Below are 16,297 nucleotides of genomic sequence, written 5' to 3'. Positions count from 1 at the left end.
GGTAAGAGCTCCTGACCTTGTAAGTGCTGCACCATAGCGGAAAATGGCAGTATTAGTATAAAGGTTTAGTAAATAAAGCTTCCAATAGTTAGCGACCAGTTTGAGTGAATAATTTGTCCATTCAATACCAAGAAAATATGAGTGGGGCAAGGGATTTATCAATGGGACATGATAGGGTTTACTCCATTGTTTCCCTAATATACTATTTTCGAGCTAGGACTATCTATAAGAGATGGTTCGGATGTACAAAAAGATAACTAATCGAGGGGAATAGAACTGTGAATCGATAGAAGATGCTGTTATGAGGAGTGAAATGAGATACAAAAAAGATCAACACATTCGTGTCAAGTACCGCAACTTAAGTTATATACTAATTGTATTTTAACTCAGAACTTTGTGCCAATCACAACTACCCCGTCATGTCTCGTACTTACCTCACCTAACCCCACTGGAAATTAATTTAATTATCCCGTCTTGCTCTACTCTCCCCTAATAAATTATAATGGTACTGTTATATAACATCATAATAAGCCGCCATATTGATAAACATGGCGGTATTTGCATAAGAACTATTATTATCAATTGCATTTAATTTCAAAGATATTTATATTAATAAAAACAGCGTTTGAAATAATTAATTTTTAATATACAAATTCTAATCGAAGTTAGTTACTAGGAATAACCTATAGAGAATACGTCTAGAAAATAGATAAAAAAGAAGAATATTTGTATTCGGAACTGTACAGATTAATAAACAAATAATTTCAATTTAGTTATTAAAATGACTAACCCTCCATTATCGACTAATTCTAATGGTACCAACGACGAAGAAATGCCAGATACAAGTAATATATTTAAAAGTAGAGACTTTATGTATAAACTTATTATAAGGTGAATATTATAACCTCTTAAGAATGGAAGCTTTCATAGTTAATTTATTTTGTTTTCAGCCAATTACTATACGACGGGCATCAAAGTGTAGCTACGGCTTTACAACAGGCAGTTCAAGTAGAAACAAATAACGCCCCAAGTGATAGACTATTTCACTTAACAATTACCGGTCTTGAACACGAACCCGGATTCAAAGAAAGGCCAAAAGCTATCGGTTTCGGCAGTAATAATGTTGGTTCAGGACTTGGTAAGATATATTTTTATATTTATTGAGATAACTACAAGTTTTTTTCGCAGATTTGGAATTTGAAACTGAATCCAATGTTCCCGCCCCTGAGCCTGCTCTATATGAAACTGCTTATGTAACTTCGCACAAAGGTAACTGTAGAGCGGGGTGTTTCTCATCAGACGGCCAACTTATCGCAACTGGAAGTGTAGATGCCAGTATCAAAATCCTAGACGTTGATAGAATGTTAGCAAAATCAGCACCGGACGAAATGGATCCTTCCAGAGGAGAACAACAAGGCCATCCTGTTATCAGAACTCTATACGATCATATGGAAGAAGTTTCTTGTCTAGAATTTCATCCTAAAGAACCGTTTTTATGTTCCGGTAGCAAAGATATGACTGTAAAGTTATTTGATATTTCCAAAGCTAGCGTAAAGAAAGCTTTCAAAACAATAACCGTAAGTAGGATATAGTTTGAGCGCGTTTTGGGTTATTTTTTGTGTTGAATTACAGGAAGCCGAACCAGTTCAAGCTATATCTTTCCATCCTTTAGGTGATTACCTAATTGTAGCTACCAGTCATCCGGTTATCCGCATGTATGATCTAAATACCTTACATTGTTACGTATGCGCCTTTCCTAAACATCAGCACACTGCAACGGTCACTAATTTGAAGTGGTCGCCGGATGCTAAATTATTTGCTTCGTGTAGTAAAGATGGTAACATAAAAATTTGGGACGCAGTTTCCAATAAGTGTATAAATACTCTGATTAAAGCTCATGATGGATTGGAAGTGTGTTCAGTGGTGTTTTCCAAAAATGGAAAGTATTTGTTGTCTTCAGGGAAGAATTCTATTTGTAAATTGTGGGAATTAACTACTAGTCGCTGTTTGATTACATACACAGGTGAGTTTTTATGTAACACAACACTGAACATTATCAAACACAAATAAAATAAGAAATGTTTTTTCTATTCTTATTTTCATGTCGAAAAGTTGTTTTCTCATTAAAAACGCAAAATTTTATCCATAATAACTGACTTCCCACTTCGTTACATGTTCCCAGCTATTAATAATTGGTTAAAAATTCATTTTAACGTATTTATTGGTCACTATTATTTTATATAGAACGTTTTTTTCTAATCTCGTGCTTCTCACAGCTTTAGACGATTAGAATTCAATTATATGCGGTATAGGAGTCCATACACTATATTTTTCTTTTAAACAAAAAAAAAATCAAAACCTAATACTAATATTTGAAGAACTTTATTTAATATATTCATTAGTCACTTACATTTCATAGAAAATTTTTTTATAATCTCGTGATTCGACCAATTTCCAGTGGTTTGTGCCGCTTAAAATTCAATTATAGACGGTATAGGAGTCCATACACTACATACATTTTATAACAGACTGCTACTTTGTACGATTTCGCGATAGATGTGCCCGATTTAAAAATTTCTTTCATTTCAAATATTTTTTATATCAAAATAAATAAAACACATACAAACAAATATATTAAACCTATTGTTTCGTGCGATCTAAAACCTTGACTCATTTCAACAAAATCTGTTCCCGTGGGTGTCAATTTGTAAGCGACACCGCATAAAGCGCGATACACTCGACTGTATTGAGTACCATCTGGACATTTAGATGCAGGATTGCCTTTTATATAAACTTTCGATCCTATCAAATTACCCGCCGGTCCGTAATTACAAGCTACTAAATATGTGTTTCCTTTACGCGCCGCTGCGCAACCTACGTGAGTGGTTTTCGCCCAAACTATTTGAGTGAAATGCCCTACCCCCGAAAAATCTTTCAATTTATCAAATTTTTCCGCCGTCATTGAAACAATCTCGCCGTACCACTTTTTAACGGAATTCATCAACGATCCTCCCATGTATAAATTTTGTCCGACAGACGAGAATTTGTTGGTGTTTCTGCAAGATTCGTGTTCCATTTTGCATGTATTAGCCGTACAAGACGCCACGTATTCCAAATCGAAATCATAGTTTAATACCATGATGTTTGCCGCTTCACTAGCACCACCCCGGTTGTCTTTACCCCCAGCTATGTCATTTCGATATTCATTGTGCATGGATAAAAGTTCATTTCTTTGTTGATTTGTGAAAGGTACTGGTTCGCAATCTGATTCTTTGGGGTTGCAGTTGCCACCGTGACGACACACTACATTTTCTTCATTACTGCAGCTTGGCCATGTACAGTCGCCGTTGGTATTGTGAAATATTTTTAAAGTTATCGAAAGTATTGATAATATTTTTATATCTAACATGAGTTTATTTTTTATACGAATGGTGATACATTTACATTTTGTTTATCTGTCATTTTCTTGGCAATTCAATTTTTGTTAATAGTCACTGTCATTGATAATCATGGTAATATAACATTTTCAAAAAGTTATAAGGTAAGAGTTGACAAAAATCCAAAAAAAATCATTCTGAAATGGTTAATTTGAATAGAAAAGTCTCTTATCATTTTATTATGTTTTTGACGTAACCTAGTTTCTAAATTATTTTATTGGAAGTTTTTTATATATTTTACTGATATTTTTGGTTTTAAAAATAATTAAGTTTTCTTTTTCCTTTCAAAAATTAGAATCATTTTCAAATAATAACAAAGAAAAGTTTAAAAATGTGAAAAAAGCAATTATTCCAACCTAAAAGGAAGGAACAAAATGAGTTGATAAAATAGTAAATATTCAGTTTTTTACACTCCTATACATTTTTAGTATCGTTTTAGTTACTTTCTCACACTTACATCCTTGTAGTATGTAATTCATTTAAACATACTCATACTTCACAACTTTTATCACAAAAACTGATACATTTTTTTTCATGTTTTTCATAAAATTTTTGTAAACAAACCAATATATACAAAAAAACATTATAAATATATCCCAGATATACGATTTTTACAACATTGACTTAATACTACTTATAAATTAATTTTTATTACAAAAATTAAGGTTCCTTACAATCTACTTTAAATTTTTTATTCTTACCTGTTTTGTCATATATATACAACCAAGATTAAAATATTCCGTAGGACAGCTTCTAGACTGTGTAGTCATATAAGCAAAGGGCAGGTTACAGGTGAAAGAAGAACCTATCTAACCTCATTATGATGTATTCATTCCGATTATTATTTTATACTGTATATTTTTTAATAGGAAAAAGTGTATTTGGTAAATAATTGGATTTAAAAATGAGATTTTATTGTGTTTTAACGTTTGCAAATAACATTTAAATTAAAATTGGACGATTAAAACGTAATTATTCAAAACTGTATGTGCAATTTTTATCAAAAAAAAGTTTATTTTTTGAAAAATATTCGAAACTGAATGTCACTGGTAGCCGATTTTCGATGTTTTTTTTTTTACATTTTGGTATGAAACAAGGTTTTTTTGTAAATATTTGTGTAAAATTTATATCAGTAAATAAAGACCTTTGGTAAGTATTTTTTTTTTTCTTGATAAGGAAATTGATAAAATCATACCAAAAAAGTGTAATTAATAAAAAAGTATCAATTGACTGTTATTATGAAGTGGAAAAATTATAAATATCAAAAACTAACTTCAAAATTATGTTTATTTTCCTCGTAACTTTCTTTTTGTCTACATGATTATGATAAAATAATACCAAAAATGTACAAAATGAAAAAAACAATAACTACAAATATGAAGTGGGACAAATACGGCACGAAATAACGTTAAAAACTAACCTCAAAATGAAATTCTTCTTTCTCTTCTAAGTTTCTTTTTTGCTTACATGTTTATGCAGCTATCAAATATACTAGACGTACGACGTTTCTATTATGTGTTTAAACAACAAAAAAGAAAATTTGACTGAATTTAATGAGAAAAAAATCAAGTCTTAGAGCCATTTTTATTATTTTCAAGAATGAAGATTGAAATATCCCATTGACCGCGACTTTTTCAATTCAATGACAAGAACTATTGTTCTTGAAGGTTCTAGAACATATAGAGGTTTATATATACATAGATACGACGTACGATCCTGACGACTAAAATCGCTTTGTTATCACTTTATTTAAATTTTAGGTGCTGGTACAACCGGTAAACAAGAATATGAAGCTCAAGCGGTGTTTAACCATACTGAAGATTACGTACTATTCCCGGACGAAGCCACGACGTCATTGTGTGCATGGAACTCCCGAACCGCTTCCAGGAAACAATTAATGTCTTTAGGTCACAACGGAGCCGTTAGACTAATCGCTCATTCGCCTACCCAAGCTGCGTTTTTAACTTGCTCCGATGATTTCAGAGCCAGGTTTTGGTACAGGAGAACACCGACTTTGTAATCATTTTTTTTTTCTATATATAAATTTATTGAATCAATTTTTACACGATCTAATATTTTTTTACACCCAATTCCTTCATACATCGAAAGTTTTAATCGAGATCGATTCTAGTCTGTAATTGTAATGAACCACACTGTAATTTGCTTTCCCTCATTTTATTAAAGGAGAATTTGAGATCTTCCATTGAAATGGGCCGGATAGAGTCCTGGAAGACATCGTCTTCTTCATTTTCTTTTTGGGATGTGGTAGGACTATCGATGTGGTTGCGTAAATAATCTCTCACTCTGTATATAGAAGCGTTTCTGCACAATTCCCTTAAATCAGAGCCCGTAAAACCTTCAGTCGATTTAGCTAAAGCTTCCACATCCAAATCGTCTGAAACCGGTTCGTTTTCTAGAATTAATCTGAAATTTTTTTGAAAAAATCGAATTTTAATTGCCCATTTTATTTCAAATTAAAAAAATAGTATGGAAATAAAGGGAAAATAGTGTGTTCTAAATTAATTTTGGAATCAATTATAAATTACTTGAAAAAAATCGAATTTTAATGACCTAATTTATTTTCTAAACCAAAGATTTTATTTTGTCAAAATTAATGGTAAAACAACGTTGCCAGATTTAAAAAATAGTATGCAAATAAGGGAAAATTGGTGTTTCAATATTAAATTTTGAAATTGATTCTAAATTTGGTTAAAAAATCGAATTTCAAAGATTTAATTTATTTATTTAAACCTTACATTTCATAAGTAAATGAGCATAGGGGAAAAAAGACTAGTTAGAAAGAATCAGTAAAAACAAAGGAGAAACTTTAAGAGAGAAGGACAAGACTATAAAGCGAGAAACCTTAAGAGATATGGACAAGACATAGGAGAAAAAAAAATACTTAGAAACAAAGTGGAAAAACAAAAGAGAAGACAAACTTCATATAAAAAAACTATTAGTCAGGACAAGAAGAAGAAAAAGAAACTCCACAGAAGAAAGAGGGACAATACATAGAAGAAAAATACTACAGAGAAACTATTAGAGAAAAGGACAAAATGTATGAAAAAAGAGACTAAGAAAGAATCTGTAAGAGTAAGGGACAAGACCAACCACCTATAAGATGGTACGAAAGCTGGTGTTCCTTACCCCAACTGTTCCCAGTTAACCCTTTGAGAAAACTCTTACCATAATAAGAAGTTATTTCAAATAAGAAAACTACAATTTTTGAAATAAATTCTCAAATTGTGTCTTTTGCAATAATTTTAATGCCCATAAAAGGAATTTTAAAAACTTTAGACCACATCCCCAGATGAGTTTTTCTTTTAAATAGCTACATTTATTGTTAGGTGAAGCTACTACTTTTTTAGAAATCCCCAAAAAATCTTAGCAGTCTGGATGGTCAAATAACAAGAATCAAACTGCTAGGCTAGCTCTAAAGCTAAATACTTGAAAAAAAAATACAAAATTTTCATAACCACCCAAATGCTGATAATAAAAGGAATCTTAAACCCTTAAAAATCATTTTTTTGCTTGTGGATTCCTTTTAGGCGCCCCCACTTTAGTATAAGATTCAGAAATAGTAGTAACCCCCCAATTCCATCTTTTTTTCCCCATATCTTAAGGTTTAAAAATATGTGATTTGATAATTTCAGACTACTGTGCTGTAATATAATAAAAATACAAACTAACCTTATAATTTGTCTCCTTTGTGCTGTATTGGGCATAGGCACATGAAAAGTTGCAGGCATTCTTCTTAAAATGGCTTTATCCAAATCCTGAGGTCTATTTGTGGCCCCCATAACGATAACAGTACAATTTGAATCTGTAATCAAACCATCCCAAAGTGACATGAATTGTGCTTTCATCATAGCTGTAGCTTCATGATCCGAGCTAGTTCTAGACCTCAAAAATGAGTCGATTTCGTCTATGAAGATGATGCAAGGTTGTATTTTGACTGCTAAGGTGAAAACAGCCGCTGCTAATTTCTGACTCTCCCCATACCATTTGTCCGTTAGGATGGAAAGATCTAAATTAATGAAACGGGTACCCGCTTCTCTAGCTGTCGCTTTGGCTATTAATGTTTTGCCACACCCTGGTGGACCATGTAGTAAAACACCTGTGGATAACAATATTATAATCATATATTATTAAACAGTCGATTACGAACCTTTCGGAGCCGTAGTTAGTTGAGAATCGGCAAATAATTCCTTTTTTTGTATAGGTAAAATAACAGTTTCTCTAAGTTCTTGAATGAGTCCTTCTAAACCAGCAATTTGATTCCATGTAACTTTGATATCTTGAGGATGAACTAGATGAGCGGCTATCATCATTTCGTAATCGTTCAGTTTCTCGATATAAAGAGGAGCATTTCCCGATGATGTCAATCTTTTTAGTTGTTCTTCGGCTCGTTGTCTAGCTTTTTTCTTGTTTTTATTTGTTGGATCCACCTGGTTCATAATCCATTTTATACTTAAAAACGTAACTGCAGACACTAGGGTTAATCTCACTACGAGTCCAATCACTTCATTTTTAGTAAACGCAGTATCTGCCATTTTTCGTTCGAGTTAAAAAGTTTTTTTTTATGATGTAACTTCAAAATAATTTAAATCAAATCGCATTTTAATTTCTTAAAGTTGTGATCGCACACTCTACTGTAAAATCGGAAATAACCTATCGCTCATTGACAAAGAAAAAATTAACACTCAATTTTCTCTCTGGGATTTTTTAGTTTTGACATTTCCTTCAATGTCAATTAAGTTAGAACACAATGGAAAATTGCGTCTTAGCTCTGGTTAAGTTCATAGAGTTAATATTAAAAATAGAGAGAAAGACATGGAAGTGGAATTGTACGATAAAAAGAGAATTGATTCACCCCTCTCTATCTCTCTCAAATCACTTCTAATTCCTTTATCGTTACCACCACTCGTAACTTCGGTATAATAGCGACCCAATAAGGATAAAGTAAAGAGTGATGTTCATATTGTCACTATCAACTCTTCCGATCTCATTGAACAAGCACCAATCTATCTTTAATATAAACTCTATGGATAACTTGACCACCACAGATAAATCAATTTTGATGTGCGTCCCTAATATCATAGAACTAGATATTAAAATTTTTAATAGAAAAATTTCAATATATAAAATTTATTTAACTTAATCATATCAAGGAGTAAAATACTTAGTAGCTTTCCAAATATTAATTGGCTAGCCTGTTACTTTGTTTATTGTTCTGCACCGAATGACAATATTCAAAAATTGACACATCGATCATATTTTTCGTGTACGAATTTTAACAAAGCATTGTGTACGTTTAAAGGAATTGTCATAAGGTTATTTTTCTCTCAAAAGAAAATATACAATGAATTTTGATAGAATTTAACATTAAAAATAACGTTAATGAACTTACGTGTAGATCTTTAAAAATATATATATATATTTAAGATGAATTGCCTTGTAAGTATATTAATTCGTTCAATACATATATAACCTCAATTTAATATCCTTTTTAGAATTACAGATTATTTTTTAAATTCATTATATTAACAACGTGGTTAGGTTTAAGTCAACAGTTTTATGTACCAGGAATGGCACCTACGGATTTCAAAAAAGGTAACACAAATCCTTTATCCAACAAATACATTTGAATAATTAGATTTGATTTTTAGGTGATCCAATTGAAGTTAAGGCTGTAAAAATGACCAGTATACATACTCAACTACCTTACGAATACTATTCATTACCTTTTTGTTTACCAAAAGGGGGTTCAGATGCCATACATTACAAATCAGAAAATTTGGGGGAAGTTTTGAGAGGAGATCGGATTGTGAATACCCCGTATGTAGTGAAAATGGCCGAGCCGACTCCTTGTACTTTACTTTGTAATTCTCCAGACAAACCTATCCATTGGAGTGTAGGAGAATCTCAAATTGTATACGATAGAATTCAACATGAATATTTTGTACATTTGTAAGTTTTTATTTATTTAGTTAATCGTAATTTTATTTTACATTTTCAGGGTGTAAAAATCGTTGGAGTTAAGTTATTACATAGCTCCCTTTTCCATTATTTCTCATCATATATCTTGTTTTATTTCCTGGCATCTTATTCTTCGTTTTCCCCTGAAATTTATTTTTCTAATTCAATTCATTTCTTTCTATGAATTTCTTTTTCTATTCTCATAACATAGTCAGATCATCTTAATGTTCATTCTCCAATTTTGTTTGGAATTGATTTCAAGTTCAACTTTCTATCATTATATTCTTCTTTATTTTGTTTTATTGGCTATTTTCTTCAGAAATCCCATTTCTGTACTTAGTATTTTGTTTTTTATATCTGTGTGAGTGTCCGTGTCTCAAATCCACACGTCACTTTGGATATGGGTACTTTTTTTATTTATTTCTGTTTCTCCTTTTTTAGCTAGAAACTCTCTTAATTGAATTAAATAATCTTCTATTTGTTTCAGTTTTCTTGTTCACCCTTTATTCCAGTCTTCCTTCATCAGTTAGTGTCACATTAAGGTATTTAAAGCCTTTGACCTGCTATATTTTCGATTCTTCTAGTTTTATCTTATATATCTTCTCCTTTCAGCTTCTTATCGTCGTTTTTTAAATCCAAATTCTTTAATTTTACCGTGACCAATTTTATACTGTCTTTTTTGTTCCTTTATTTAATACTATAGTAAAAAATAATGGGATTAGTACACATCATTGTCTTGACTCTTTTATTTATATTGTACATTTATTTCTATTGATTCTGTCAAATGATTTTTCGAAATCTATAAAACACAGATGTACCTGTCTTTTCTTAGTGCTTTTTGTTTGTTTTAAATCCTTGTTTTGAATCTTCTTTGTTTTTTTCTATATCATCCCTTAGTTCGTTTTCTATTATTATCTTATTTATTTGTGTACTTATACCCATTTTTCAATCTTCTGGCATTTCTTCTGTATCATATATTTTGTTGAGTATATTTTTATTGTTATTTCCGTTTCTACCCCTTTTACCATGTTTTTCGATATTTGATCTGTTCCTTGCGCCTTCTTTAGTATCAATTTCTGCATTGTCAGTTGTTTTTCATATTTCATATTTTGTTGTTTTTGTTTCTGCTACTGCTAATTGTCCTTTGGTCTCTTTGTTTGTATCATTTCCTTCTAAAATGTATCTAAAATATTGTCTCTGTCTGTAATTTTAGGTTAGTTGATAATTTACCTGCAGCAACACAAATTTTCAATGTAGAGACAAACGAAAATCAACTAGAACACGGCTATAGACTTGGTAATATTGTAGGGGACAGAAGTTTCATCAATAATCATCTGAAACTTACTTTGTTGTATCATAATCCTGAACCGTGAGTATTTCATCAAGTTTTTTGTAACTTTATGTCAGTAAATCATTTATATCTTCTGTATCTTAAAACAATTTTTTCAAGAAGTATATATGATAAATAGTAGATGAAATAAGTGCTAGAGTCGATGAATAACTAGGAGGATTTAAGGAACAAAGAAAGAACAAAGTTGATTTTAAAACTTTAAGGTGCCCCAAGAACACTAATAAAAATAGTGAAACTGACTCTTGACTAGAACTGGGATCAAAGTATTATTAGAACGAAGGAAATCAGAAGGGAAAAGGGGGCCGAAGCAGGTGGACCATTTACCTATTTTAAGTTTTAACCTCACAATGGAAGTGGAAGTGATCACAAAGAAAGTGCAAATACATGCACTAGGTTTAATCTACTATTACCGGAAGCATCAAATTTTACTATATTCAGACAATATTATATAACCAGCCATTTCCCGGGGGAAAGACCAAAAACATGGAAATTCAATTGTAAAGGAAGGATGAAGGGGGAAAACAGACCTTTGAGGACGGGAAGAGCTGAATCCTTTGATTATCTAGGAGTGCTGATGATGCATACAGCTGATGAGATGAAAGAGCTAGAAAATCGGATAGCAAAGGGTAGTAGAACAATGGGGTTCTTGAATAATATTCTGAAAGGAATCTCAATAGCAGCAGAAATTGTACAAAACAATAATTAGACTGAGTGTATTGTATAGGTGTGAGTCCTGGATACTAACCTAGAAGAGTGCTGAATATGTCCAAAAATACTGGGGGGTGTGAAAATGAACAATGAGTCACGGATAAGAAAAACAAATGCAATTTGGATAATGATTTCGAGCAGAAAGGAAAGTTATGCAAGAAAACCGAATGTCTTTGTTCTTCTCTTTTCTCTTGAGAATTATTTTGCAACCTGAATTATATTTTTTGAAATTATTTCTCAAAGAGAGAAGAAAATTCAATTTTTGCTCGCTTACGGCCAACACTGCGATTCAACCAAACACTTAAAATTACACTTTCTGGTCCTTCAAGCCGGATACAAAGTTAGTTATAAATTTACTCAAATAAAAATCAGCTTTATAGAAAGCAAGCGGATCAAAATAGATCCTGGATGCTCAGGCATTAAATTACCTATGTAGGATTACAATGTAATTGACCTGTTTATAAAAAAAAATTGAGGTTAAGAATTATATCTTTTTAATTTGTGTTGAAAAAATACAACAAATGGATCTCGTTCGAATAGTTTCACCATATTTTAGATCATTCTTTTATAATTTTACAAAAATTACATTATCAATATTTATATTTTAGGAATGTATACAGGGTAGTAGGTTTTCGAGCAACAGCGAAATCTATACATAAAGACGAAATGAAATTCGATGGTACGACATGCAGTTTTCCAAACAAACCAAGATCACAAGACGTCGATCCAGTAGCCGGTACAAAATTATATTTCACATATGAAGTAGAATGGTTGGAAACATCCGTAAGTTGGGCATCTAGATGGGACACTTACCTAGCCATGACTGACGCTCAAATCCATTGGTTTTCTATAATAAATTCTATAGTTGTAATTTTCTTTTTATCCGGTAAGTAAAAATTCTGAATAAATTTCAATTTTTTTCATCACTCGATGGTTTTTTAGGGATATTAACTATGATAATGGTGCGCACACTTCGAAGAGACATCGCCAAATATAACGCAGACGATAGTTATGACGAAACCATCGAAGAAACCGGTTGGAAATTAGTGCACGGGGACGTTTTCAGACCGCCTAGGTATTCGAGGTTATTTGCCGCCCTAGTGGGTTCCGGGATACAAATATTATTAATGTCGTTGATTACCATATGTAAGTAACTTATATTTCTTCAATACTTTTAAAATATATTTTGATTGTTTTAGTTTTCGCCATGTTGGGTATGTTGTCACCGGCTTCTCGAGGGGCCCTCACCACTGCGGCCATTACGTTCTACATGATACACGGGGCAGTAGCAGGATATTTATCTGCTCGATTGTATAAAACCATGAAGGGGCGGGAATGGAAGAAAGCCGCTTTTCTAACGGCGGTTTTATATCCTGCCGTAGTCGGTTTGACTTGTTTCTTTTTGAATTTCTTCATTTGGGGAAAAGTAAGTTTTTTTTTTATCTCATTTTGAATTGTTGTTGTTTTAATTAATTATTTTTAGGCGAGTAGTGGCGCTGTACCGTTTTCGGCGATGATTAGTCTATTGTTGATGTGGGTATTCGTTTCTTTACCTTTGGTTTATTTGGGTTATTATTTCGGATACAGGAAACAGCCTTACCAACATCCCGTTAGAACTAATCAAATACCGAGACAAGTACCGGACCAACATTGGTATATGAATCCAATTTTATGGTGAGTTTGAAGGTTTGGTAACCATTTATCTCAGTTTATGTTGGTAACATTGAAAATAAAGAAAAAAATATGATGAAGGAGGTACTGAAAATGATTTGAGGCACAAAAACAGAAGAAAACAACAGATGTATCACTAAAAATCTATTTTGATTATTAAGGGGTCGAATATGACCTAGGAGGGACCTGGAGATATCAGATTGTTCAAAAAATTGCAGTGATGAAGATATTTATAACGGGAAAGCACCAAAGAAGAGACCGATATAGATGAAAAAAGACCTGGAGGGATGCAATAGTGGAAAGAAGATTTTGACCACTGCATTTTGCCTGTATCAACTTGTGCTTCAGAAATTTTGTCATAAATGAGCCAAACTGTCCCAAAACTTGTAGTAATCAAGAGCTTCATGATTAGAAAAGTCCAAGGAAGATACCTAGAGAAAAGGGGAAAGACCTGGAGGTATGCGATTATAAAAAGAAGTTTTTCATCATTGCACTTTGCCAATATCAACTTGTGGTTCAGAAATTGGGTTGTGAACGAGTCAAATTAGACAAAAGTTTGTAGTAATCAATAGATTCATGATTGGAAAAGTCCAAGGAAGATACCTAGAAAGAAGAGAAAATACCTGGTGGGATATAATAATGGGAAAAAAAGTTTTCGACACTGTATTTTGCCTGCATCAAATTGTGGTTCAGAAATTTTGTCAAATCGTCTCAAAAATTGCACTAATAGAGATATTTATTATTGGAGAAGAGCAATGAACAGATTTAGATAGATAAAAAAAAATTGTATTTGGCCTTTATTAAATTGTACTTCAAAAATTTGATCATAAACGAGCCAAAGTGTCAAAAAATGTGGATTAATCAAAAGATTCATGATAGAATTCATCTGTTGATATGAAAATTGAAGCAAATCTATTGGAATCAATAAAAGTTACGATGTTGATAGAATGAAGAAACTGAAAAAAAACTGAATTGGACATTTTTATTGAAGAAACTATAATATATGGACCTTCAATGTTCTATTTAGGACACCAAGAGATTAGAAAAAACCAAGGAAGAGACCTGGAGAGATGAAAAGAGACCTGAAGGGTTGCAATTGTGGAAAAAAAGTTGATATAATGAAGAAATCAAAAAGGAAACTGAATTGGACATTTTCATTGAAGAAACTAGAATATATGGACCTTCAATGTTCTATTTAGGACACCAAGAGATTAGAAAAAACCAAGGAAGAGACCTGGAAAGATGAGAAAAGATCTGGAGGGATTCAATTGTGAAAATAAAATCTTTTAATTGTTACATTTGCCCTGCATCAACTTGTACCCCAAAATTATGGTCATAAACGAGCCGAACTGACCAAACACCGTGAATTGATAGAGATGTCCAAATTTTGAGACAATTTGGGTTTGCGGTAACATTAATTCACTAATTATCATTTTGTCTCAACATTTTTATTGATTTTATATATTTTTTATATAACGTAACATACTTTTTCAGTACCTTAATGGCTGGTATACTACCGTTCGGAGCAGTATTCATCGAGCTGTTCTTCATATTCACTGCCATATGGAAAAATCAGTTCTATTACCTATTCGGTTTCCTTTTCCTAGTTTTCCTCATATTGATTATCTCCTGTTCTCAAATATCCATAGTTATGGTATATTTCCAACTTTGCGGAGAAGTAAGTATACATTTAATCATTTTTTTTTTCTAATAACAACCTCAAATAATAAAAATTTCACCGAAACTTCATTTTACAGGATTACCATTGGTGGTGGAGGAGTTTTATCGTTTCCGGCGGCAGCGCCCTCTATATCCTAGGATACTCTCTATTCTATTTTATGACAGTTCTGGAAATAACGGAATTCATACCGACTTTACTTTATATCGGTTATACCGGTCTTATGGTATTCACTTTTTGGTTACTTACCGGTTCTATAGGGTTTCTCGCGGCGTACGCTTTCGTCAGAAAAATTTACGCTGCCGTTAAGATCGATTAATAATCGATTCGTCGAATCGATTTTATTTTTAATCGTTTGCACCGATCCTATAACGCGAAGTTGTCTGTGATTGGCTTTAGTTTTGATAGTTTCATTTCTACTTCTAAAACTTTTGAAAAATAGTTAATTATCACCTTTTCGGGTCCAATGTTGACCGTCATCAGGTCGATTAATCTCACAATATTTTTTTTGAGCATACTATATATCTTGATTTCTCTAATAATTGAGGTTAAATATGTCGAGAATCTATTGATCTTTGAATGTTTAATTGGAACTTTGAAATAAATACATCAGTCTGTGTAAAATGTTTATCTATGAACTAGAAAATCTGGCATCAACACTAAAATGAGTCCGAATTTGACAGAGATCCATCAGTCTATGTAAAATGTTTGTCTGTATGTTAAAAAATCTGGCAACAACGCTAAAATGAGTCCGAATTTGACAGAGATACGTCAGTTTATGTAAAATGTTTGTCTATGTGGCAACAGCGGCATGACAGTGGGCAATTTAGTTGAATCTCCATCATAACGAACTTGAAAATGAATCACAGACAAATTGATCGTGTTTCGAGACAATTATTGCATTTCAAAGCTGTTTTTTGTAGTCGGTAATTGCTAAAATAACGTAAAAGATTCATTTTACTAATCCTCATTTTTTCAGTAAATCTTATATTCGAAAAAAAAACACATTTTTAAAAGTTTAGTTTCTGTAAATTAGTTTAATTTAATTTATTGATTAGAAAATGTAAATATTTACGGTTATAACGAATAAACATTAATTATTTACGTGTTTTATTTATTTTTACAAGTTATATCGTAAAAAAACTTCGACTCTCAGTTAAACATTGACGTTATAATTAGACATCTGTCAATCTAGTACTTGACAGATGTCTAATCAGTGATGCCATCTTAGGCAGTTTTTTACGAGTCACTTATATGCGGTATATTCCACCAAGCATCCACGGCGTCAGAAATACTCTTGGGCGTTCCACATAGCGACTACGATCGTTGTGGTCGTGGAGAGAACGTCACTGATTACGTCATGACTAATATTCCCGATGACACTTGTCAAGTGGTGTTGAAAAAATTCTCGGAAATTTCGAAACTCAAGCACCATGAGAATCTATTTCATTATTTGATTCGATATTTTCAAAA

The 16,297-nt window shown here is 32.2% G+C and overlaps 4 protein-coding genes across 4 annotated transcripts; 2 read left to right on the top strand and 2 right to left on the bottom strand.

Annotated features, from left to right (window-relative positions):
* The first annotated feature begins 523 nt into the window (after positions 1 to 523).
* On the top strand, positions 524 to 5,503 carry LOC130444319 (cleavage stimulation factor subunit 1). The gene is made up of 5 exons (XM_056779401.1): positions 524 to 891; positions 951 to 1,138; positions 1,189 to 1,577; positions 1,633 to 2,023; positions 5,198 to 5,503. Exons 1-5 carry the CDS (start codon positions 782 to 784, stop codon positions 5,455 to 5,457), a joined length of 1,338 nt encoding a protein of 445 aa, XP_056635379.1. The 5' UTR covers positions 524 to 781; the 3' UTR covers positions 5,458 to 5,503.
* LOC130444322 (venom allergen 5-like) lies at positions 2,367 to 4,293 on the bottom strand. The gene has a single exon (XM_056779403.1). It carries the CDS (start codon positions 3,407 to 3,409, stop codon positions 2,597 to 2,599), a length of 813 nt encoding a protein of 270 aa, XP_056635381.1. The 5' UTR covers positions 3,410 to 4,293; the 3' UTR covers positions 2,367 to 2,596.
* LOC130444320 (outer mitochondrial transmembrane helix translocase) lies at positions 5,461 to 8,246 on the bottom strand. Its single transcript, XM_056779402.1, has 3 exons — positions 7,606 to 8,246; positions 7,128 to 7,554; positions 5,461 to 5,861 (listed from the first exon to the last, which is right to left on the bottom strand). Exons 1-3 carry the CDS (start codon positions 7,988 to 7,990, stop codon positions 5,549 to 5,551), a joined length of 1,125 nt encoding a protein of 374 aa, XP_056635380.1. The 5' UTR covers positions 7,991 to 8,246; the 3' UTR covers positions 5,461 to 5,548.
* Positions 8,247 to 8,712: 466 nt separating this feature from the next.
* LOC130444039 (transmembrane 9 superfamily member 4) lies at positions 8,713 to 15,932 on the top strand. Its single transcript, XM_056779007.1, has 10 exons — positions 8,713 to 8,894; positions 8,951 to 9,050; positions 9,107 to 9,407; positions 10,630 to 10,785; positions 12,084 to 12,361; positions 12,418 to 12,621; positions 12,675 to 12,901; positions 12,959 to 13,149; positions 14,641 to 14,824; positions 14,904 to 15,932. Exons 1-10 carry the CDS (start codon positions 8,883 to 8,885, stop codon positions 15,141 to 15,143), a joined length of 1,893 nt encoding a protein of 630 aa, XP_056634985.1. The 5' UTR covers positions 8,713 to 8,882; the 3' UTR covers positions 15,144 to 15,932.
* The last annotated feature ends 365 nt before the right edge of the window (positions 15,933 to 16,297 follow it).

This window comes from Diorhabda sublineata, chromosome 5 (genome assembly GCF_026230105.1).
Source record: "Diorhabda sublineata isolate icDioSubl1.1 chromosome 5, icDioSubl1.1, whole genome shotgun sequence".
Classification (NCBI taxonomy): domain Eukaryota; kingdom Metazoa; phylum Arthropoda; class Insecta; order Coleoptera; family Chrysomelidae; genus Diorhabda; species Diorhabda sublineata.
Note: the sequence above shows the minus strand (reverse complement) of the source record. Positions and strands in the feature narration are given on the sequence as shown.